Here is an 18,977-nt window from a genome sequence, read left to right as displayed (position 1 = left end):
ATCACGCACTACCTCAATGCCTGTCCAAACCTTGAGCAAATCGTCTTCAGCGCCATGACCTCGTTGTCCAAGGAGAGAGTTCGCACGGCTTGCATCATCCGTCTCTTTGGTAGGACGCGTCAGAGGATGACTTACCAGGATTTCATGGCATGGGCGCAGATGTTAGACGGCGATACATTGACTTGCAAGATGGAGAAGGATCATCTGGTCTAAAGGCGGAGTGGTCAAGGCGGTTCTCCTGGCGAGATGAGTAGTAACGCACTTTATTTTTTGTCTTTGTCAGGGTTTTGTACGACATAAAGGCTACCGGTTTTTGCCAGAGGTTCTGTATTATCGCTAGACTGCGATGCGGATATGCGAAGAGAGATTCATTCAAAATAATCAGTAGGAGTTGTGAAAGTGGAAGGGTAAGCCTCGAAGGAAAGCAGGTTCGCTTGAGCGGGGACGAGCGCTTGTTGGAGCATGAGGAAATAAGCGCCCACGCTCTTGATATGGCAATCGATCACAAATTTGCCTCTTTCACGTCCCCGACAACGGCCAGGGGCTTACACCGACTCCGAGACAATTTGACCACTTTTCATATCACCACCATATCAAACTGTCAAGACTTTGTGCGGCGGAAGTCATACTGAAGACAAAGAAGTGAGCCCAGAAACATCTGTGAGGACACTGGATAGATGGTCGAAATGCACCACCATCGCTCGACACTCAAGCAGGTGCGCTTGTTTCTGATCTTTTCTACAAACATGGCACTGGACGCGAGGTTCTTTCAGCAAAACAAGCCATTCAAGGCAAAACATGCGACAAAGTCTGCCCTGAAGGACATCGCAAAAGGTGAGTTTCTCGGTCCGATCTTCCTCTACTCCTCCATCCGCCATCTCCACCCTACCATCCCACCTATCCTCACATCGTCTTCTGAATTAGGACGCGTGCAGCGTCAGTCACCCAAAAATGCATCGGCAGATAAAACGGACGCCCAGCGGCGCGTGAATCGGAGAAACACCGCGAAACAGGTCCAAGCCAACAAACGTCATGCCCTCGTCTCATCAACACGCATCTTCAACGGCGTGGATGGTACACCTCGGATCGTCGCCGTCATCCCACTCTCCGAAGACGTCAGCGCAAGAGATGCAGTTCAATCACTAGCAAGCTCCCTAGATGTCGATGCGTCTGATTGCCCAGCAAGCGGGCTTTGGCGGATGCGGTGCGCATATAGTCAACCTTGTTCTCGCACTACTCTAACTTTGCTTGCAGAGCTGAACGCTTCAGGACCTCTCTCCAGTTCCTCACCCTTCCTTACCATTCTCTCTACGCTACCCTAGACGCCGCCAAAGCTGCGGACTACGTCCTCTTCGTGCTCTCGCCAACCGTCGAGGTCGACGGCTGGGGCGACACGCTCCTCCGCACGCTGCAGGCCCAGGGCCTCCCCTCCGTGGCGACCACGATGGCGGCGGACGCCGAGATGGACCCCAAGGAGCGCAGCGGGACGCTCAAGTCGCTTCTGTCGTTCATCCAGTACTTTGTGCCCAGCCAGACGCGCGTGCACGATCTGCACGCGAGCGCGGACAGGCTCAATGCGTTGCGCGCGTTCGCGGAGGGCGCGCCAGCGCCTGTGAGGTGGAGAGATGGGCGGCCGTGGGTGCTGGGCGAAGATGTGCGGGCGGATGACAGCGCGGAGGGAGGGAGCACGCGGGTCGCGGTGACGGGGTATGTACGCGGGGCGCCGCTCTCAGCCAATAGACTCGTGCATATACCCGAATATGGGGATTTCCCGATATCCAAGGTGCGCTATGCCTTGTTTTCTGCCTCATCTGAGGTCCTTTAGCAATGCACACAGATCATGTCAGCCCCTCTGCCACGGCAATCGCACTCCGGCGCCGGGATGGATGTCGAGCCGGCACTTCTCTCGGAACGTGTGCCTTCTGATGCCGACTCGATGGTATCAAGTAACATGCCAGACGACCTGGCAAACGAGCAGACGTGGCCGACCGAAGAGGAGATGGCCAGCGCACCTGCTGGGCAGCAAGCCTCGGGAGAAATCCCGGATGCCCATTCGGGGACTACACCCCGGACAATCAAGCGCGTGCCGAAGGGCATGAGCGAGTACCAGGCGTCGTGGGTCGTGGATGATGATGGGGATGAAGACTATGAAGACGAGGATGACGACGAAGACGGCGCAGCGATAGAGGGCGAGGAAGAGGAGGAAGAGGAGATGGTCGATATGCCAGTCGAGGAAGATGAGATGGAGTCCGTCGTGGGGACCCGCAAGAGCGTCGCGTTTGAAGATCTTGACATGGACGAGGAGCAGGAACAGTGCGTTCACTTTCTTCTACTCAACTTGTCCTATCAAAGTTCTTTCCCTCTGGCCTTCCGGCCCTGCTCATCATGCCTGCTGCGCGAACACTAATTGTATTCTAGACTTCACACCTGGAAATCCCGCGCCCGCGAAGAAGCCGACGACAAGCAATTCCCTGATGAGCTCGACACGCCGCAGGACGTCCCCGCCCGGGCGCGCTTCGCGCGGTTCCGCGGCATGCGCTCGCTGCGCACGTCGCCGTGGGACCCGTACGAGAATCTGCCGCGCGACTATGCGAAGCTGTTCGCGTTCGAAGACTATCGCGGCACAGAGCGCGACGTGCGCGCGCGTGTCGCTCGCGAGTTGGGCGCAGTGCAGCCCGGAGCGAGGGTCACGGTATATATCGATGTCGGTTCGGCGGAGGCTGCCGCGGAGATCGTCAAGCATGGGCAGGGATCGGCACCATCCGTGGTGTTTGGGCTGTTACCGCATGAGAGGAAGAAGACGGTGTTGCACTTCACGGTGCAGCGGAATACGGAGTATGAAGGGAGCGTTAAGTCTAAGGTGGGTCTTTGTATACATTATGTGAACCCGTATTGACCCTCCACCGCAGGACCCGCTTATCCTCTGCGTCGGGCCACGTCGCATGCGTGTCAAGCCCGTATACAGCCAGCATACGCGCGGAGGCGGTAAAGGCGCGAACAACGTGCATAAGTTCGAGCGCTTCCTCCGGCACGGCACGACGAGCGTCGCGAGCGTGTACGGCCCCGCCGTGTTCGGCAAGCAACCGTGCGCCTTGCTCAGGGAATCGGACGCTGACGCACAGGGTGAGTCCCCTCTTGCATTCTTCGGCGACTCTACTGCCTGAACTTCGCGCTGATCAACTCCCTCGTTTTCTTCTGTTTCTCGATATCTTCAATTCTTTCGTTCTTGGCTCATTCTTCTTCCGGTGTCGTCGATCATTCATGTACTGCTCGGCACATGCGCTGCTTCTGTATACCTGTGTTGCGTATCGTCATCGACGTCTCCCTTGCTCCGGGTGGCGCGCCTGCGCTGCGAATCGCTCCTTTTTTCCTCGCTTACATTTCTCTATGCCGGATGGCATGCTGTTGTGCCTATCGCGTCACCCGACACCGCCTCCCTTCCCGCGGCCGACGGTGATCATGGCTGGGGCCGATCCTCCTTTATCCCTTCCTGGCCTGCTCCTCCCACTCCCCCTGATCGCCGCCACCGCCTCGGACCCCACTGCAAACGGCCTCCTTTTCTTAATGAACCCCGATCCCGCACCGATGCACGCTGCCTGTGGCGGCAATATTTGATGGCTTCTGTTTTCTGTGCCTGTGGTACCTCTTGCGCCCCCCCACCCCTGCACGCATGTGCGGCGTGGACAATGACATGGGTGTGCTTCTGAATTTTTCTTCTTCTCTGCGGCTGTAGCCCCCGAGCTGGTAGCGATGGGCGCATTCATGAACTCGGACACGACGCGGGTGATGGCGAAGCGGATCGTGCTAACGGGCCACCCGTTCAAAGTGCACAAGAAGACCGCGACGGTGCGGTACATGTTCTTCAGCGCTGGTGCGTCTTGCGTGTTCCCTCTCTCCTTACTTGATTATTAACAATCACCATCTCGCATCGCATCCCCAACCATCTCCATCTCCCGGGCCTCCGTCTTCTCTTATGTTTGCTGCCTGCAAACGCGATACGACCACACACGAACAAACACACACGCAGACGACGTCCTGTACTTCAAGCCCATCCAGCTGCACACCAAGCACGGGCGCACGGGCCACATCCGCGAGTCGCTCGGCACGCACGGGTACTTCAAGGCGCACTTTGACGGGCCCGTCAGCCAGATGGACACGGTCTGCATGGCGCTCTACAAGCGCGTCTTCCCGCGCTGGTCCGAGCTCTGGCGCGGGGGCGGGGGCGGCGCCGGAAACTCTAGCGTAGGCACGGGGGCGAGCGCCGCAGACGCGATGATGGAGGAGTGAGTGAGCGATGGGCTGGCTGGTGGGTGGTAGGTACGGTACTCGGTACGTGGGGTCGATGTTGAGATGGTGTTGCATGAGACGCAGGGACTAAGGATTTTGAAGGGTCCGATGGGTTTCTGTTCTCCGTGCTACTATCGTGTCGCCGCTACAAGTAGCGCGGACGTTGTTGCCAGCGTCAACAGAGACAGATGACTCAGTCCACTCGCTGACTCAGTCGGGCATGAATTAACATGTGCTCACGTGTATGGTTTCAATCATGCATCTGTCAATCTGAATTTGCCACCGAGCCAAACTCCAGATTGCGAAAAATCGTCTGATTTGAGTTACATCTCTCGGGATCAGGCAGGGAATTCAATGCAAGTACCAGTGGAGCGAACCATGAATGAATGCATTGCAAAGCTACAGCTTCTATCGCTATCCCGCGTCGTCACCGTACGCTGCATGTGCTCAGGTGTACATATGACATAGTGGTATGTTACGGATGTATCGTAATGCCGCATGTCCATGCGATGCGCGAACGACACATTTGTTGGTCCTCTGGAGCATAGGCGACCACGGGCTAGTGCCTCGAGAATATATGTCCACGTCTATATCGTCTCGCCCACCGCGCACGCCACACCCTATGACTCGTCCTACGTCGCCGTGATCCTGGCTTCCGCCGCAACCTTCCCTGTTCGACTGCTCTTCCACCCACCTCTCCACTCCCTGCAAGGACCCCCTAGCACCTTGGCCCCTCTGGGGTTCTTCCTCCCCTCTCCACACGGTGCGCACAGGTAGCAGTGCTCGACATACGTGTGGTGTGCCGATGATCAATGTATAATGGATGCCGATGGCGAACTACGGGCGATGGATAGATGGATGGTGGAATACCTCGCTCACACTCATGGCGGGAGGCTATGGTGTGGGCGATATAGTGTCCGTGGTAGATAACGTAAACATGAGTGCGGCCTTAAGCGGGAGACGACGGAGGGGCGCTTGATAAGGAGTAGCAGAGAGCAGACAACGGCGCTGTTCTGTGAGACGAGACGAGAGCATGATAAGAGAGCATGATGATGTATAGCATGATGAATAGGGGCGCGCCTGGCGCGAGCCTGTAATGCACTGTAAGAAGACGAGTTTGATAAACAGGTGGCGGGTGACTTACAAGGAAAGAAAATAATGATACAGGTGTGAACGCCGTTACGCGCTCATCACGGCGGCGGGCTGCTTTCGGCGGATGCTATCTGGATGGGGAGATGCGTTGTATGAAAGGGAACAAGAGAGCTCAGGACATACGGGAGGAGGCATCCTTTGATGCGATGGAGGGCTCGCGCGGCTGGGAGGCGGCGTCGTTGCGGACCTTGCGCTTCTCGACGGAGGCGCGCCAGGTGTTGAGCTGGTTGAGGGTGTGCTCTGCGAGCTGGCGGGAGTACTCGAGGACGTCTTTCTCGTTTGCGGGGGCCATTATTATGCGGGGGCTGGACGGGTGGCTGGCAACTGGGTGATGGACTGGTGGGGCTTGGGATGTAAGTATTTCCTTTGAAGGGAAGGAGATAACCCCCCATGATGGCGTGGGTTTATATTCGCCACGTCCGAATCGGTCCGATCTCCGCTTGTTCTATGACGTCTTTGGCGGTGATCAAAGCGGGGCTGGAACCAGCAAGAGTGGGTGAGGAAGGCAGTGGCGGTGAGCTGACTTTGGCATCCCCCTGGAATTCATATGTCTGGGCTGTCGACATGCTTCTCACCAACCTCAACAGTAGGCGCAGCGAGGACTCGACTCAGCTGACATTGCAGAACATATGTCAGTGAAAGATAGCAGCTCCATACAAAGCCACCGGCCTTGCCTCGCCCTTCATGACACAAGCCTAGGTCTGTCTTTGGTATAGAGGAATACGTTCCTTCGGGTCCAGCGGAATTCGGCCGCGGTCTAGATGCTCCATGGCAGACGTGCCTGCGAAGATCCCAAGGGCAGCACGTACTTAATATACGTTCACGGAAACACATGAACTTCCTTTCACCGACAATCTCCCTCTACAAACTCCTACACCAACGTGCATCAGCCAGCGCCGCCGTGATATGACGAGGCGGCGCACGCAGCTCTAGCCGCACAGGAAGCCGTCGGCAGTGGAAAAAATCCTCCCTCACTATGACGAACAGAAGCTTCTATTCGGTGAAATGAAGTGCCAACTACAAGCACGTACCTGTGTGCCGACGGAACACTAGGCAGCGGTACACGACAACGAAAACCACCTCTTCATGTTTTTAACACAGCAGGTATAGACCGATGAAAAAAGGCAAAAAAGAAAGACAAGACAGAAAACGTCACACATCTATATCCCAACCACCGGTCACCGCCCGACCATCCGCCTCGCGCGCGCTCTCCACCCCTCGCTCGTCTCCCGCGCCCAGTTCCACGTCATCTCCAGCACCGCGTCCAGCTCGCCCGCCGTCCACTCGGGCACCTCCTCCACCTGCGGCCGGCCCTTGGCGCTCGCCGTGAACCGGAGCACGTCTTTGACCGTCACGAGTCCGATCAGCGCGCCGCGCTCTTCGACTATGATGACGCGTGGCCTGCGGAGGAATTGACAAAAGTGGCCGAGGCGTCAGTCAGCGTGTGTATACGGATACTGGCAGCATCGACGTCATATAGACGGATGCATATGGGTGTGGGCGTCCGCGTTATGCCCCAGCGTGACGCGAGGCCGCAGGCCGCTCTTCACAGCATCTGCCGTCCCTTGCCTTGCTCGGCTCCTGCGCGCGGCATGGTTCGGGGAGCCGCAAGCAAATTGAGCAGCTACGGCCAATGACGCAAAGTGCTTCTGCGAAAAACCTCCGCAAGAAAGCAAAACCACCGCGGAGGAAGAAAAAAAATGACACGAAACGCAAATCAAAAATCCACTTACCCCATCCTCGTAAACAGCTGCATCACAATCTCGAGCGGCAGCAGCGGCGACACCGTCAGCGGCGTCTGGTTCACCCACGGCCACACCCTCAGCGCTCCGCCCGTTCCTCCCGTCCCTCCTGCTCCTATTCCTATTCCTGTCCCTTGCCCCCCTCCGCTCCCGTCTGTACCACCGGGAACACCACCGCCCTCCATCGCAATATCCGCATCATCCAGCGTCCCGAGCATCTCGTCCGCCTCGAAATCGTCCCCCGCGCCGAGCGCCCAGCCCGACGTGGTCTCGGACTCGACGGAGCCGTTGCGCCCGTGGAACTGCCCCGCGCCGTTAGTCCCCGGCCGGCCGTCCTGGGACGACTCGGACGACGACGACGCTGCAGCAGCGGGCCGCACGAACGCGCAGCGGGGGTCGCGCGCGGTGTGCCCGGGCATGGTGTGCGCTTTGTCTGCGATGCACGGGCGGAGAGAGAGTCATGTTACGAGCGACTGTCGGAGGAGCGAATGATACGCACCGAGCACGTATCTGAGCTCGCTCCGGCCAACGTAGCCCACTAGAACCCGTTTTTCTTGGCCAAGCTCTTTTTGCGTCTCGACGATCGGGAAGCCCTTGACAGACGTCGACGAGAGGAGTTGCTCTGCATATGATACCCAAGCAACGCGTAGAGTGCGCGGGGCTATATCAGCACCCTGAGCTCAGACCACCGAGAACGAGACGCACCGATCTGCGACACACGCATCTCAGACGCATCGAGCACGTCCAGGTCCTTTCGCATCACTTCCGACACTGCACAACGCCACATACGTTAACTTGTTCGAGCCCAGGCAGAACGCGAGCTACCACGCACCCGGCACACTCTGAATCGCATGATCCGACTCCTCCCTCTCCAGAATCGGATACCCGCTGAACCGAATCATCTCGTCCGCAATGCCGCGCGTGCCGAAATAGTCGCCCACGGCCTTCGTCACCAGTATCACGATCTACGCCCCAGCGTTCAAGTTGGTCAGCGCCACGCGTCTATCCCTTTCCCCCGGCCGGCGGGAAACGCGTACGCACCATGGTGGGCAGGATGTACGTCAGCGCGCCGGTCAGCTCGAACATGATCACCACGACGGAGACCGTGATGCGCATCACGCCGCTCAGCGCGGCCGCCGCGCCCAGCAGCGCGTACGTGCCCGGCGTGATGCACGGCAAGTCCGGGTCGCACACCGCGAACATGCCCGACTGCGGGTACGCCCTGTGCCGTCCCAGGAGCACAAGTCAGCTCTGCGTGTGCGTGTGCGCCAATGAGGCAAGGACCAGTCGGGGGGCAGAGACGCACCGGTACATCGCCTTGACCATGATCCCGACCATGCGGCCGAACGTCGCGCCGACGGCCATGGAGGGCACGAATATCCCTGCGGGCACTTTGCACCCGTACGAGACGACGACGAGGCACATGCGGATGAACGTCGCGAGCAGGAGCGAGTTCACCATCGGCCACTGGACCGCCAGCCTATATCCCACGCAATCACATCAGCTTGCTTTCACCTGGGCCATAGAGGGAAGATGACGGGAACGGCCACGCACTGGCAGAGATTATCGTAGTCGCCCCCGCCCTCGCACTCGCGGAAGAGGATGGCCATCATCTCGGTCATGTCGATCCGCAGGAAGCGGTTCGGGTAGCTCAGCACGGCGGTGACGACCGCGAGGAAGACCGCCTCGGCCACGGCGTAGTCGGCGAGGTATTTGCGTCGGAAAGAGGCGACCTGGATGTTGAACTTGACGATGAAGGCGCCGTACAGGCCCTGTCAGTGTCAATCCCGATTCAGTGTAGGTTAGCAATGTCGTAAGGAGAAGAGGTGAGTGAGGGGTAGGGAGGCTAAGACGCACGCCAAAGATGCCGAGGATGATGAAAAAGATGATCTCGAAGAAGTGCCAGTCCCTGTTGTAGGTTACCTGGAAGAGAACGAGCTTTCCCGTGCGGAAGGGGTTCATAACCTGTTTACCACAACCAGTTGCCAGTAAGCACTACGAGCACACATGACACAACATATATCTACGCACAGACAGCGTAAACCCAGCGACAAGCGCGCACACAAAGCTCCTCCACATCGTTTTGATGCTGAATATGTGGCTCATTTCCTACAGCTCTCACCGTCAGCTTCTCTGTGTCGCGTATCCATAAAGGGGGGAAACGCACCTCAATCGAGAACAGCACACCTCCAATCGGCGAACCGAACGCGACTGCTACACCAGCGGCACTAGCGGCAGTAACGATCTCCCGCATCTTACTCTGACTCCTCGAAAAGCGCCCAAATATGCCAGCGACCAGCGAGCCGATACAACACGCGACGTGTACTGACGGACCTTCCTTCCCTACCGAGAGGCCTGACGCGATGACCAGAGGCTATCGTCGGTATATTAGAGCGATAAGGTGAAGAGAGGAGAGAGGAAGAACACACGAGAGTCAGAGACTTGATAAAGAAGGTGGTAAGCCCGAGGAAGCCCTGCATAACGAAGCCAGCGAGAATACACTTGATCTCCGAGATGCCCGAGCCGGCTGCGTACTTGGCCATGGTGCGGACGAGGTGAGAGGCGATGAACGCAAACAGCGTCTATGAGGGGCGCCACATATCAAAGGATATTGGCCACGAGAACCAAGGGTGAACGGGAGGCAGTGTTTTAGCGACAATGCGCGACGCGGCAAAAGGAAAACGAGCGGGGGGGCAACGCACTGCGAAGAGGACGTATATGATCCACCGGGCGGGCGTGACGGTGCTCCAGGGGTGCCACGAAGGGCATGCGTTGTCGTCGCCCTCGATCTCCCAGCAGCAGAACTGCTGGTTGAGCCACCAGCCGTCGGCGCAGTAGCCCATTTTGATGTCCGAGAGCCATTCGGTGATGATGTCGATGAGGGCGGCGTTTACGCCTATGCCGATACCTAGTTGTACGCACGCGGATGTGCGAAGAGCATAAGCATATCAAGAGAGGCGTTGTGGGTGTTGTGTTGTAAGGCCACAATTGCGAGACGAGCAAACAATGAACACAGGGCGAGAAGAGCCCAGGTCAACAGAGATAGCGAAGACAGAATGTAAAGCGGAGCGCACCGACAGCAGTGATAACCAACCACGACTCTCCCGCCCCAAGAAGCCTCTTGCCCTGCATCCACACCCACTCCGACGTGATCTCGCCCCCAGGCCCGCGCCCCGCCGTGCGCCGATGGTGCGCGTCGCGCCGTCGGCGATTACGCTCGACCAGCGAGTCCTGAATCCAGTCTGTCGTCGCCCAGCGTAAGCCCTCGTTCTCGGGTAGTGCAACTAGCGAAGACACCTATAGTGGTGAAGTCCTCATACTTCCTGTAGTGCCGGCAGTACCAAGCAGGTGCCGAGGGTTAACGCGACCGGAGCAGGCAGCGGACAGGCAATAACGCACTGAATGTGGTCCCAGTCTTCGTCTAGACGCTCTGGGGCGTGCAGGCCGCCGTACTCGGACGAGGGGTAGACGTGCCGTGAGTGAAGGTGCCGCGAGCCTTCGTCTGTCATGACGAGGTCGCCGTGGTGTTGCCGGGTGCTTACCGTGCTTATGACAGTCTATGACAGTCCCATTTCCGACGCGAAACACTGTATGATATCCCTCTTTTCGGTCTTTGCCGAACCATCTTCAACTTGTCCTCTGCAACGACGATACTTGGCGACGATATTTCTTCCTGACACCTCAAGCTGAGTATAGGCAAAGAGGTCATACGACTGAACCGTGCTGGTTGCACCGGTGGACAGCAGCTCGGTGCATCCCCGGGCCCAAATTACGTGCAAGGGACATGCTCCCAGGTTGTGACTATCTTTCAACATCTAGATGTACTTAACCCCACGTGCTTACGCTGCATCCCCTCGGAAAGATACCCCACATTAACTCCCCCACCCTCTTGACCTCCCTCTTGCTGACAAAAGTATCAAGCAAGTCCACAGTATGAAGTGCCCTGGGAGGTGAATATGACCGCAGGCGTTCCGCCATGGTCTTCCGACGTGCGTCAAGTTGCGACGCGTCCCCTGCTAGCTGGTCCTCGTCAAGAACCACGCACAACTCCCGCAGCCGAGGGAGGAAACCCAAGAAAGTGACGAGTCCGTCGAGGGTTACCCTCAACCCTGCGCCGCGTCCCCACCCGGTCTCCTTGTTGATGAAGAGGCTCTCCAGGTGTCGCCAAGAGCACGCGATTTCTTGGAGGTCGGCGTCGCCAAGGTGTATAGCGCGTCGAGTGTCAAGGTCTACATGTGTCAGATTTGCGAACACGAGGAGCCGGTGAAAGGAGGAGAAAGTCATCGCTTTGTGCGGCTGCCACTCGCTGAAGTAGTATTGTTTGACGTCCACCTCGCCGCTCCAAGTAAGGGACTTGAGGCAATCTGGAGCGATCCCATTGGCGAGTGCTTCAAAGAAGGCCACAGGTCCTTCCTCGGATGAACGGCCTACACGGGTACAGAACGTGGCTCCCAAAGGCGTTATCTTGCGAAGGAAGGAGTTCAAAAAGCAGGCCATGTCTTCAGGATCGCCCTTTACTCGAATATCACGCACATTGTTCAGCGCCACTCTGTCAAAGGTAAAGACGTTCGCCTGTGTAGCACCACGGGACACGTTCCTGGGAAGGTTGAAGTCCAGAGTACGTAGGGAAGGGCAATGCACCACATGATGGATCGCGTTCAACAGAAGCTCATCACACACAAGCGTCCTGAGGTGCGGCCAAGAGCATATCACTTCTGAAAGGACGGATAATAGCCCAGGTCTGACAGAAAGGCTGCCCTTCAGCTCGAAGTACGTAGTTGAAGGGAACAGTTTGCTGAGACTAGCGACTACGTCAATGCAGCCCTGGATAGAATGAGGACCACCCGGTAGAGGCGACTCGGGGCAAGATGGAGACGGAAAATCGGGAAAGGAGAGGCAGGAGACAGGGGCCGCTCAAGAGCTGCAATAGCATGCGTGAGGAAGGGTGAAAGTTTGGCCAACAGATCTTGACCAGGTTCGGGAAGAGCGCATCGTGCCCGGAAGACTGACTGAGGGCCGAGAACACGTCATCGTCGATCATGATTGGGTTGTGCCCCCCCCCTCATCATCAAGGCCGACATTGAGAAACTTTATGCGCCCCGCGCGTACCCGGAGCGCCAGCCAGTCTGAATCTGTGAGCGGCCGATTAAGAACAACATGCGACTGGTAGGTACATTGTCAATGATGCAGTCCCAGGGAATGGGCATGTTGAAGACACATTTACCTTGGTCTGATAGTTATAATCCCTCTCGTGCCTCTTGAGAACAATATTATCACTGGGAAGGTCGCAAAGAAGATTAATTATGGACGGAAGCTCTGACCAAAGTAGGTCTAAGGCAGGTCTTGAAAGGGTGTGACAAGTCTTCGATACTGAAACGAGGTTTTGACGGGAAACATATTGGAAAATTAGGATGAGAATCTCATGAATGAAGAGGGCGTAGTGCATCTGAGCTCGGGGTTGTCTGTGAGCATGGGGCAGTCTACACTAGAGATGTTCGTCTACTCGGATATTATGCTGCCGAGGGGGCAGGGGCCAAATATGTCCCAATTGATGTAAATTGGTTGCATCATAGTTATAGGGGCAAATGAAGAGCCGTGAAAACGTGCAATAAGTAAGCGAGTTTAGCAGGATAACACCCGGCATAACGCGGCCACATGGATATCGAGACGATTTATATGTTTGGGCTATACGTCGTACACGCTAGATATCGTATCCTGCACGTAGCATTTTCAAGCGCTCGTCCACTCTCGCCCACTCCAGCTGGTACTGCGAGACAAACTCATAACCATACCTTTCCTGAATGCCAAAGCTGCGCGGGTTCCATGCGTCCACCTCGCAGGCCTCGGGAACGACAGCAGCAATTGCTTTAGCTGCTATTGTAGCGCTCTCGTCGAACATCGTGTCGAGCAAGTCCAAGGAACGTAGAGACCGACTCGCCTGACTGCACCTTGCGCGGAGTGTGTCAATCTCCTCATCATCCATGCTTGACAGTTGATAACCGTTGAGTGAAATGGCCAGCGTCTCTAGGTCCGGAAGGAGTTCGATAAGCGTGGCGAGGCCGAAGACGGTGGGTAGTTCGTTTAGACTGTCCCATCCTCTCTGCGAGCCTAGCATGAGGCTCCTGAGATGCTTCCAACATCGCCCCATCTGCTCAAGGTCGGCGTCGCAGAGCGAGATGGAGCGACACGTCTGGAGCTCGACGCTCACTAGGTTGTCGAAAGCGAGGAGCGGCTCGATGGAGTGGAATGTCATAGCCGGCTGTAAAAACCACGCAACATGATAGTGAGAGGTGTCGCTATCTTCAAATTCACGGACGTCCGCGTCACCGAACCAAGTGATGGCCTCCAAGTGTTGAGGGGAGAACATGGTCGATACGCCTTCAAAGAGGGGCAATAACTCTGTGGGTGATTCGGCTACCTGTGTCTTAAGCACGAGCGTATGGGTGAGCAGCTTCTGGGGGAATTTCGTTAAGAAGCGGACGGTGTCTTCGGGATCACCGGTGAGATGAAGATAACGTAAAGTTGCTGTGGCCGGTTGGTCAGTTGTACCTGCGTCCGCGCCCGACTCGCCTTGATAGATATTCTCGGGGAGGCGAATCGTGAGACTGCGTAGAGAGGGGAGATACAACAGACGGTGCGTGACGTCCGGGAGGAGTTCTCCACACGTGAGGGAGACTAGGTTTGGCCAACAGTCCACTGCCGCTGAGAGCCGAGGCACGAGCACGGGCATGGATGGGGGGTTGATAAGGTTGAAGGATGTGACAGAAGGATACAAGGTGGCAAGATTAGAGAGTGTGTCTGTACATTCTTCTCCCATATCAGAGAAGAGGTCGTCGTGAAAGCGCTCTGTAAAATCTGGAAAAGAAAGATGGAGGACGGAGGGTCCTGCCGCGACACGCAACAGCATGTGCGAAACGGGCCAAAAGTTTCGCCATTCTATCGTGACCAATCTCGTGAAGAGCGGTTCGGGTTTCGGAGGTTGGTTCAACGCAATGAATACTTCATCATCAATAAAACGAGGATTGTTGATGATTTCACAGTCGAGTTGACCACAAAGACGCCTGACGCGGCTCGTCCGCGAGCGAATGACCATCCAATCCGAATCCATGAGGGGATGAGAAAGGACTACGCGAAGCTAGTACCAATTCTCCAGCTACTGGTAACAAACCTTGATGCAGTGAGAACTCACTATATGCTCGTGTCTGCGTAAGACCTCCTTGAAGCATTGGATATGGTCGCTTGGTAGATTGAGGACGATAGGAAGAAAAGACGGCAGTTCGGCCCATATGATGTCATTTGCAGGCTCCAAGAACGCACGGCATACCCTCGCTAATGTACAAAGATGATTACGGTTCAAACTTTGAGCAACGTTGAGAAAGATCTCCTCGAGGAAAAGGGCGTGGTGCATCGGAAGCAAATCGGAAGTTTCGGGGAAATGAGAGTGCAAAGGGTCTAGGGGGTATTTGTGTCTGCTTGGTCAGACTGAACGACTCACGACCCGTCGCTAGGGTTAGGGGCCGTTTGCATCCTGTCACCACCTTGATGTTCGTATGAATGGTCTCGACTACACAGATGACCTCGAGACCGCCAACCCTTTCGCCGACCTCGACGGCGGACACTTCTCCTCTCCCATAGAACGTGGAGAGGACTCAGACTTTCCCGGCATCGTCTACGACAAGCCAGAGCAGGGCCTCACCGTCCATGTTCCACCACCCAAGCCGCACCCGCTCGCTGTATCCCCCCTGCAGTCCAATCGGCCCACAACTCCGGCCAAGGACCATGAAGAAGCTACGAAGCTTAGCTTCTCGTGGTCTTATGTTAATGGATATGAGGCCAGTTCGGATTCGTCGGAACTAGGCACGGATGATGTCGTGGAGAACGAGGCAAACGAGTCCGAGACCAGCGATGGTTTACTTGTGCATACGGTACGCAGTGGGTAGTCTAGGCTGCAAAGTATCATATCTCTGACTATATGCGCCGCTCAGGTCACCCCAAGTGACTCCCTAGCTGGCGTAGCACTGCGCTACAACGTCCCAATCGCCGCATTGCGACGCGCCAACCACCTCTGGCCATCCGATCCCATCCACTTACGCACTCGCCTCTACATTCCCAAGGACAGCACACCGATACCCAAGCTGACCTCCTCTACTACCGCCTCCCAGAACGCTTCCTCTCACGACCTCACGCAACCACAGAACGGATCTATCTTTGGCTCATCGCATCACCCTAATAATAACACGTCTACATCCGGGACGCCGCTCTCATCCATCCTCGCAGCTGGAGACGCGATTCTATCGGCCCTTCCCCCGCGTCTCTCACTCGACTCCTTGTCGTCGAATTCCAGCCAGCGCACCAGCTTCAGCGAAGAGCGCGAACGTGGTCACGAGCTTGCCGATCTTGCTTTCCCCAGTGTAGGCTCGACGATGACTCTCACGGATCGCCATCTGGGTCGTGCACCCTCGATAGATAGGAGATCCGTATCTCCAGGCCGTTGGATGAATAAAGATTGCTCGCGTACCCTGCCGCGATCCTTTATCTCACCGTATCTCGAGGTCAACGGCAGGGAGCGGGGAGCAAGCCAAGACGCATTTCCTTTCCCCAACGATACGAAAGAGCGCCTGCCTCGTCGCAGAAGTCAAGATATGATCGACGCTGTGTCTTACCCGATCACCTCGCAACTTGCGCCTCACCCAGCCATGTCCATGCCTAGTCGCAAATCTGATTAAATCGAAGACGCGCTCCTGAGAGACCTTTAACCGGCGCCTTTATCTTGTTTGATTGCGAAGATCACAGGAGACAAGAATTGCATCTCCTTTGTGTATACTATTTTCTCGCGAGGCTTCATTTCTTTGTTCTTTCTATACGTCGCTTAGAGCTGGTCTATCCTCGTAGGTGTTTCTATTTCATTATTTCTCGCCCTTTCTACCGGAACCATTCATTGTACATTATACATCGTCAATTCTGGTCTTACATGTGGTATATATTGATAGTCCATTAATCTAACTCGTGTTACTCTTTCTGAGCAAAGATCCAATGAAAGGGTTCTTTGGGGAAGGTCTCCAACCTCGCTACCTGCTCTAACGCCTCTTCGTCATCGATAATCTTAAACCCTTTTCCGCTTTCCTGCATCATCTTTCGATTCCCCTCATAACCCAAATGCGTCGAAAACATGGGCGCGCCCATCCAGTTATCCACCTGCCTCGTCTCCGCCCGTCCACCCGTGTTGAACAACAGGTATCCGCCGGCCTTGAGCCACCCGTGGATCTTGGTGATCATCAGACCCTGCTCCTCCGCCGGGAGGTGGAAGAGCGAGTAGAACGCGACGACGGCATCGAGCGAACCCGGCGCGAAGTCGAGCGCCATCATGTCCGAGTGGACGAATGTCGCGCCTGGCACTTGTTTGCGCGCGAGGTCGAGCAGCCCGTCGGAGATGTCCGCGCCGGTGTAGTCCAGCCCGGCGTCGACGAACTTTTTGGCGCAGGGAATGCCCGCGCCGCACCCGAGCTCGAGGAGCTTGGGTTTGGAGGAAGGGGACGGTTGGTCGGACGGGAGGAGGAGGCCGAGGAGCTTGTCGATGTAGGCCATGCGCGTTGTGGTTGGGCGCGGGGAGGACCATGTGTTGTATTTCTCTGCGATGGTGTTGTACCCATTTTCGACGAGCGTCTTGAGCTCTGTGGCTTTTGCGTCCGAGTCTGCATACATAGGCGCGTTAGCGCGACTCGGAGGTGTCGCTGAGTTTGCTTGGTCTGCCATGGCGGTAGGTGGGTGCTAAAAGTGCAGTCATGTTCGTGCGGTCGCGTTTCATTTATGTTAACTTTGGGACGCCTGTGAATGTTAATGATGACTCGACCAGGTCGAGGCAACGGTCATCATTGCTGGTTGTCGTAGTTCTTGTTTTCCGACGTTCGCCGGACATTGCTAGATCTTGTCCCCGATTCGCACATTTTAAGATATTATGAGCGATCGATGCATTAATAAATCTCGATCAGGAAGGGAAATGCGGGGAATCCAAGGCACGGAACGATCAAGACAGGTCCGAACTCGGAGGCATAAACGAACATAGCTCAAATCAGGGGCTATTTGCCATTCTGGCTCATGACATGAGGTACTAAGATGCGGGCATAAAGTACAATAAACAGTCCTTCTGTCATCCTATAGCTACTGCAGTCTACCCATCTGATTCTTGATGTTATCATACTTACTCCCATTATAGCTGAGCCAGTTCCAGGTGTGGTCGAGCTGCCCCATCGTCTCCCGTACAACGCGCACCAGGCTGTCCCCGTCCACGTAGTCCTTCCCGATTCCCTGCAACTTTTTCCTATTACGTTCCCGGTCCCCTTCCGTATCGTCCCGCTTGTCGCCGCTAAGCTCCCAGAACATGCTCCCAGCCAGACCCCGCTCCTTGGTATACTCGCCCTTCATCCTGGCGATGTTCCCGTTGTCGAACGTGACGAACTCCTTGAGCCTCGGATCGAACGACCAGCTCGCGCCTTTCCTCAGGTCCTCATGCATGTGCCCTCCTTGGATGGGGAGAGCGCGGTAGTCGTAGACCCCTTGCTCCCAGGACGAGCGCGACGATTCGGGCAAGCCGTTGTGCGGCTGGCCGTGGCCGTTCGTATTTGCAAAGCTCCTGCCGTAGAGGGGGAGGCCGAGTACCATCTTCGAGAGGGGGACGCCTTGCCGGCTGTACCAGTTGATGGCGGCTTCTCCGCTAAGCTGTTCACCTTTGAGGTTTGCTTGGTGGTCGGCCACATTGCTCCAACTTGCACCGGCTACGTTGGCTAAGTAAGGATTAACCTCAGAATGAAAGAGTTTACTCACCGAAATCATACGCCATTAGATTCCATAGATCAAGGGACTGGTCCATGACGCTGGCGATACTCTGTCCCGACGACGGGAAAGGTTCTCCAAGTACTGCGTATGTTGAGGGACCACAGGACACAGCGATCTAGACAGTCAAGCATCAGACACTCCTGTGGCGCCTTGTCGGTGTAAAGACATACCGACAACAAGAACCGACATATCTGCGCATTTGGCACCCCCGCTCTCCGCTTCGCGTTGGCATGTTCATCAAGTGCCATCCTCAGCTCTTGTAACAGCAGCGTAAACCCGACCGCCTGGTCCCTATTCGAGGGATACTCGTAGTCGACATCGATACCATCGAACCCGTGGTCCTCAAGCAGCTCTATACACCGCCTGACAAACGTCTGGCGCTTCGCCGGGTCGACCACAATCGCGTGAAACGCCTGCTCTTTGCCCCACCCGCCGATGGAGAGGAGGGACTTGAGGTGCCTGTTGTTCTGCTTGAGCGCGTAGATGAGCTTGAGGCAGCCAAACATATTGTTGCCGGGCTCGTCCCATCGCTCGTTCGCCAGGTGGGCCTGGACGTCGGCCCAGGGATCGGAGAGAGCGACATTGCCCGACGAGTCGAGCGCAGCAAAGGCATAGAGAAGATGCCTATTACATGTTTTATTCATATTTCAGTGCACATATTTGACACTTGAGAAACGCACGTCAAATCTTGGGCGGGTATGAGAGTGGGAGGGAACGATCGCGCGTAAATGCCCCTGACGTCATCGACGCGTTGAGCAATCCGAAGTTAAAGACAATGAAATGCTCACCAGTTCACAAAACTACGTATGTCGTCAGTACCTGCCTGCATACCAGAAGAGAGATGGACGAACTATCCGACGCTGACTTTGCCATTTGGCCGCGGTGCTCCTAACTGCATCATTGTCGCAAGTTGAGTCCAGGCCCAATAAAGTATTGGGACAAGGAGAAGAAATAAGATGCGTT

General features: G+C 56.1%; 7 protein-coding genes across 7 annotated transcripts; 2 read left to right on the top strand and 5 right to left on the bottom strand.

Annotated features, from left to right (window-relative positions):
* Nucleotides 1-677: 677 nt before the first annotated feature.
* Nucleotides 678-4,287, top strand: CONPUDRAFT_52984 (ribosome biogenesis protein tsr1; the record flags this gene model as incomplete). Its single annotated transcript, XM_007768191.1, has 9 exons — nt 678-716; nt 774-834; nt 925-1,204; nt 1,255-1,783; nt 1,838-2,313; nt 2,419-2,860; nt 2,910-3,123; nt 3,734-3,871; nt 4,028-4,287. 9 exons carry the CDS (start codon nt 678-680, stop codon nt 4,285-4,287), a joined length of 2,439 nt encoding a protein of 812 aa, XP_007766381.1.
* A 371-nt stretch (nt 4,288-4,658) lies between these two features.
* CONPUDRAFT_81360 (uncharacterized protein) lies at nt 4,659-5,760 on the top strand. Its single transcript, XM_007768378.1, has 3 exons — nt 4,659-5,378; nt 5,432-5,510; nt 5,563-5,760. The coding sequence occupies exon 1, from the start codon at nt 4,786-4,788 to the stop codon at nt 5,062-5,064; it is 279 nt and encodes a 92-aa protein (XP_007766568.1). The 5' UTR covers nt 4,659-4,785; the 3' UTR covers nt 5,065-5,378; nt 5,432-5,510; nt 5,563-5,760.
* Nucleotides 5,761-6,589: 829 nt separating this feature from the next.
* On the bottom strand, nt 6,590-10,714 carry CONPUDRAFT_164360 (uncharacterized protein). Its single transcript, XM_007768987.1, has 16 exons — nt 10,581-10,714; nt 10,479-10,504; nt 10,256-10,423; nt 9,884-10,089; nt 9,611-9,763; nt 9,349-9,555; nt 9,213-9,290; nt 9,039-9,146; nt 8,736-8,953; nt 8,488-8,661; nt 8,223-8,403; nt 8,014-8,146; nt 7,887-7,952; nt 7,681-7,842; nt 7,173-7,614; nt 6,590-6,840 (listed from the first exon to the last, which is right to left on the bottom strand). Exons 1-16 carry the CDS (start codon nt 10,688-10,690, stop codon nt 6,618-6,620), a joined length of 2,655 nt encoding a protein of 884 aa, XP_007767177.1. The 5' UTR covers nt 10,691-10,714; the 3' UTR covers nt 6,590-6,617.
* Nucleotides 10,715-10,913: 199 nt separating this feature from the next.
* Nucleotides 10,914-12,210, bottom strand: CONPUDRAFT_164359 (uncharacterized protein). Its single transcript, XM_007768986.1, has one exon. It carries the CDS (start codon nt 11,676-11,678, stop codon nt 11,007-11,009), a length of 672 nt encoding a protein of 223 aa, XP_007767176.1. The 5' UTR covers nt 11,679-12,210; the 3' UTR covers nt 10,914-11,006.
* Nucleotides 12,211-12,748: 538 nt separating this feature from the next.
* On the bottom strand, nt 12,749-14,581 carry CONPUDRAFT_164358 (uncharacterized protein). Its single transcript, XM_007768985.1, has 2 exons — nt 14,371-14,581; nt 12,749-14,316 (listed from the first exon to the last, which is right to left on the bottom strand). Exon 2 carries the CDS (start codon nt 14,287-14,289, stop codon nt 12,883-12,885), a length of 1,407 nt encoding a protein of 468 aa, XP_007767175.1. The 5' UTR covers nt 14,290-14,316; nt 14,371-14,581; the 3' UTR covers nt 12,749-12,882.
* Nucleotides 14,582-14,752: 171 nt separating this feature from the next.
* CONPUDRAFT_102172 (S-adenosyl-L-methionine-dependent methyltransferase) lies at nt 14,753-16,949 on the bottom strand. Its single transcript, XM_007768984.1, has 2 exons — nt 15,172-16,949; nt 14,753-15,108 (listed from the first exon to the last, which is right to left on the bottom strand). The coding sequence occupies exon 1, from the start codon at nt 16,932-16,934 to the stop codon at nt 16,191-16,193; it is 744 nt and encodes a 247-aa protein (XP_007767174.1). The 5' UTR covers nt 16,935-16,949; the 3' UTR covers nt 14,753-15,108; nt 15,172-16,190.
* Nucleotides 16,950-17,310: 361 nt separating this feature from the next.
* On the bottom strand, nt 17,311-18,927 carry CONPUDRAFT_121948 (glycoside hydrolase family 18 protein). Its single transcript, XM_007768983.1, has 5 exons — nt 18,866-18,927; nt 18,695-18,749; nt 18,185-18,638; nt 18,003-18,129; nt 17,311-17,953 (listed from the first exon to the last, which is right to left on the bottom strand). Exons 1-5 carry the CDS (start codon nt 18,885-18,887, stop codon nt 17,340-17,342), a joined length of 1,272 nt encoding a protein of 423 aa, XP_007767173.1. The 5' UTR covers nt 18,888-18,927; the 3' UTR covers nt 17,311-17,339.
* Nucleotides 18,928-18,977: the final 50 nt, after the last annotated feature.

This window comes from Coniophora puteana (assembly GCF_000271625.1).
Source record: "Coniophora puteana RWD-64-598 SS2 unplaced genomic scaffold CONPUscaffold_4, whole genome shotgun sequence".
NCBI classification, from domain to species: domain Eukaryota; kingdom Fungi; phylum Basidiomycota; class Agaricomycetes; order Boletales; family Coniophoraceae; genus Coniophora; species Coniophora puteana.
Note: the sequence above shows the minus strand (reverse complement) of the source record. Positions and strands in the feature narration are given on the sequence as shown.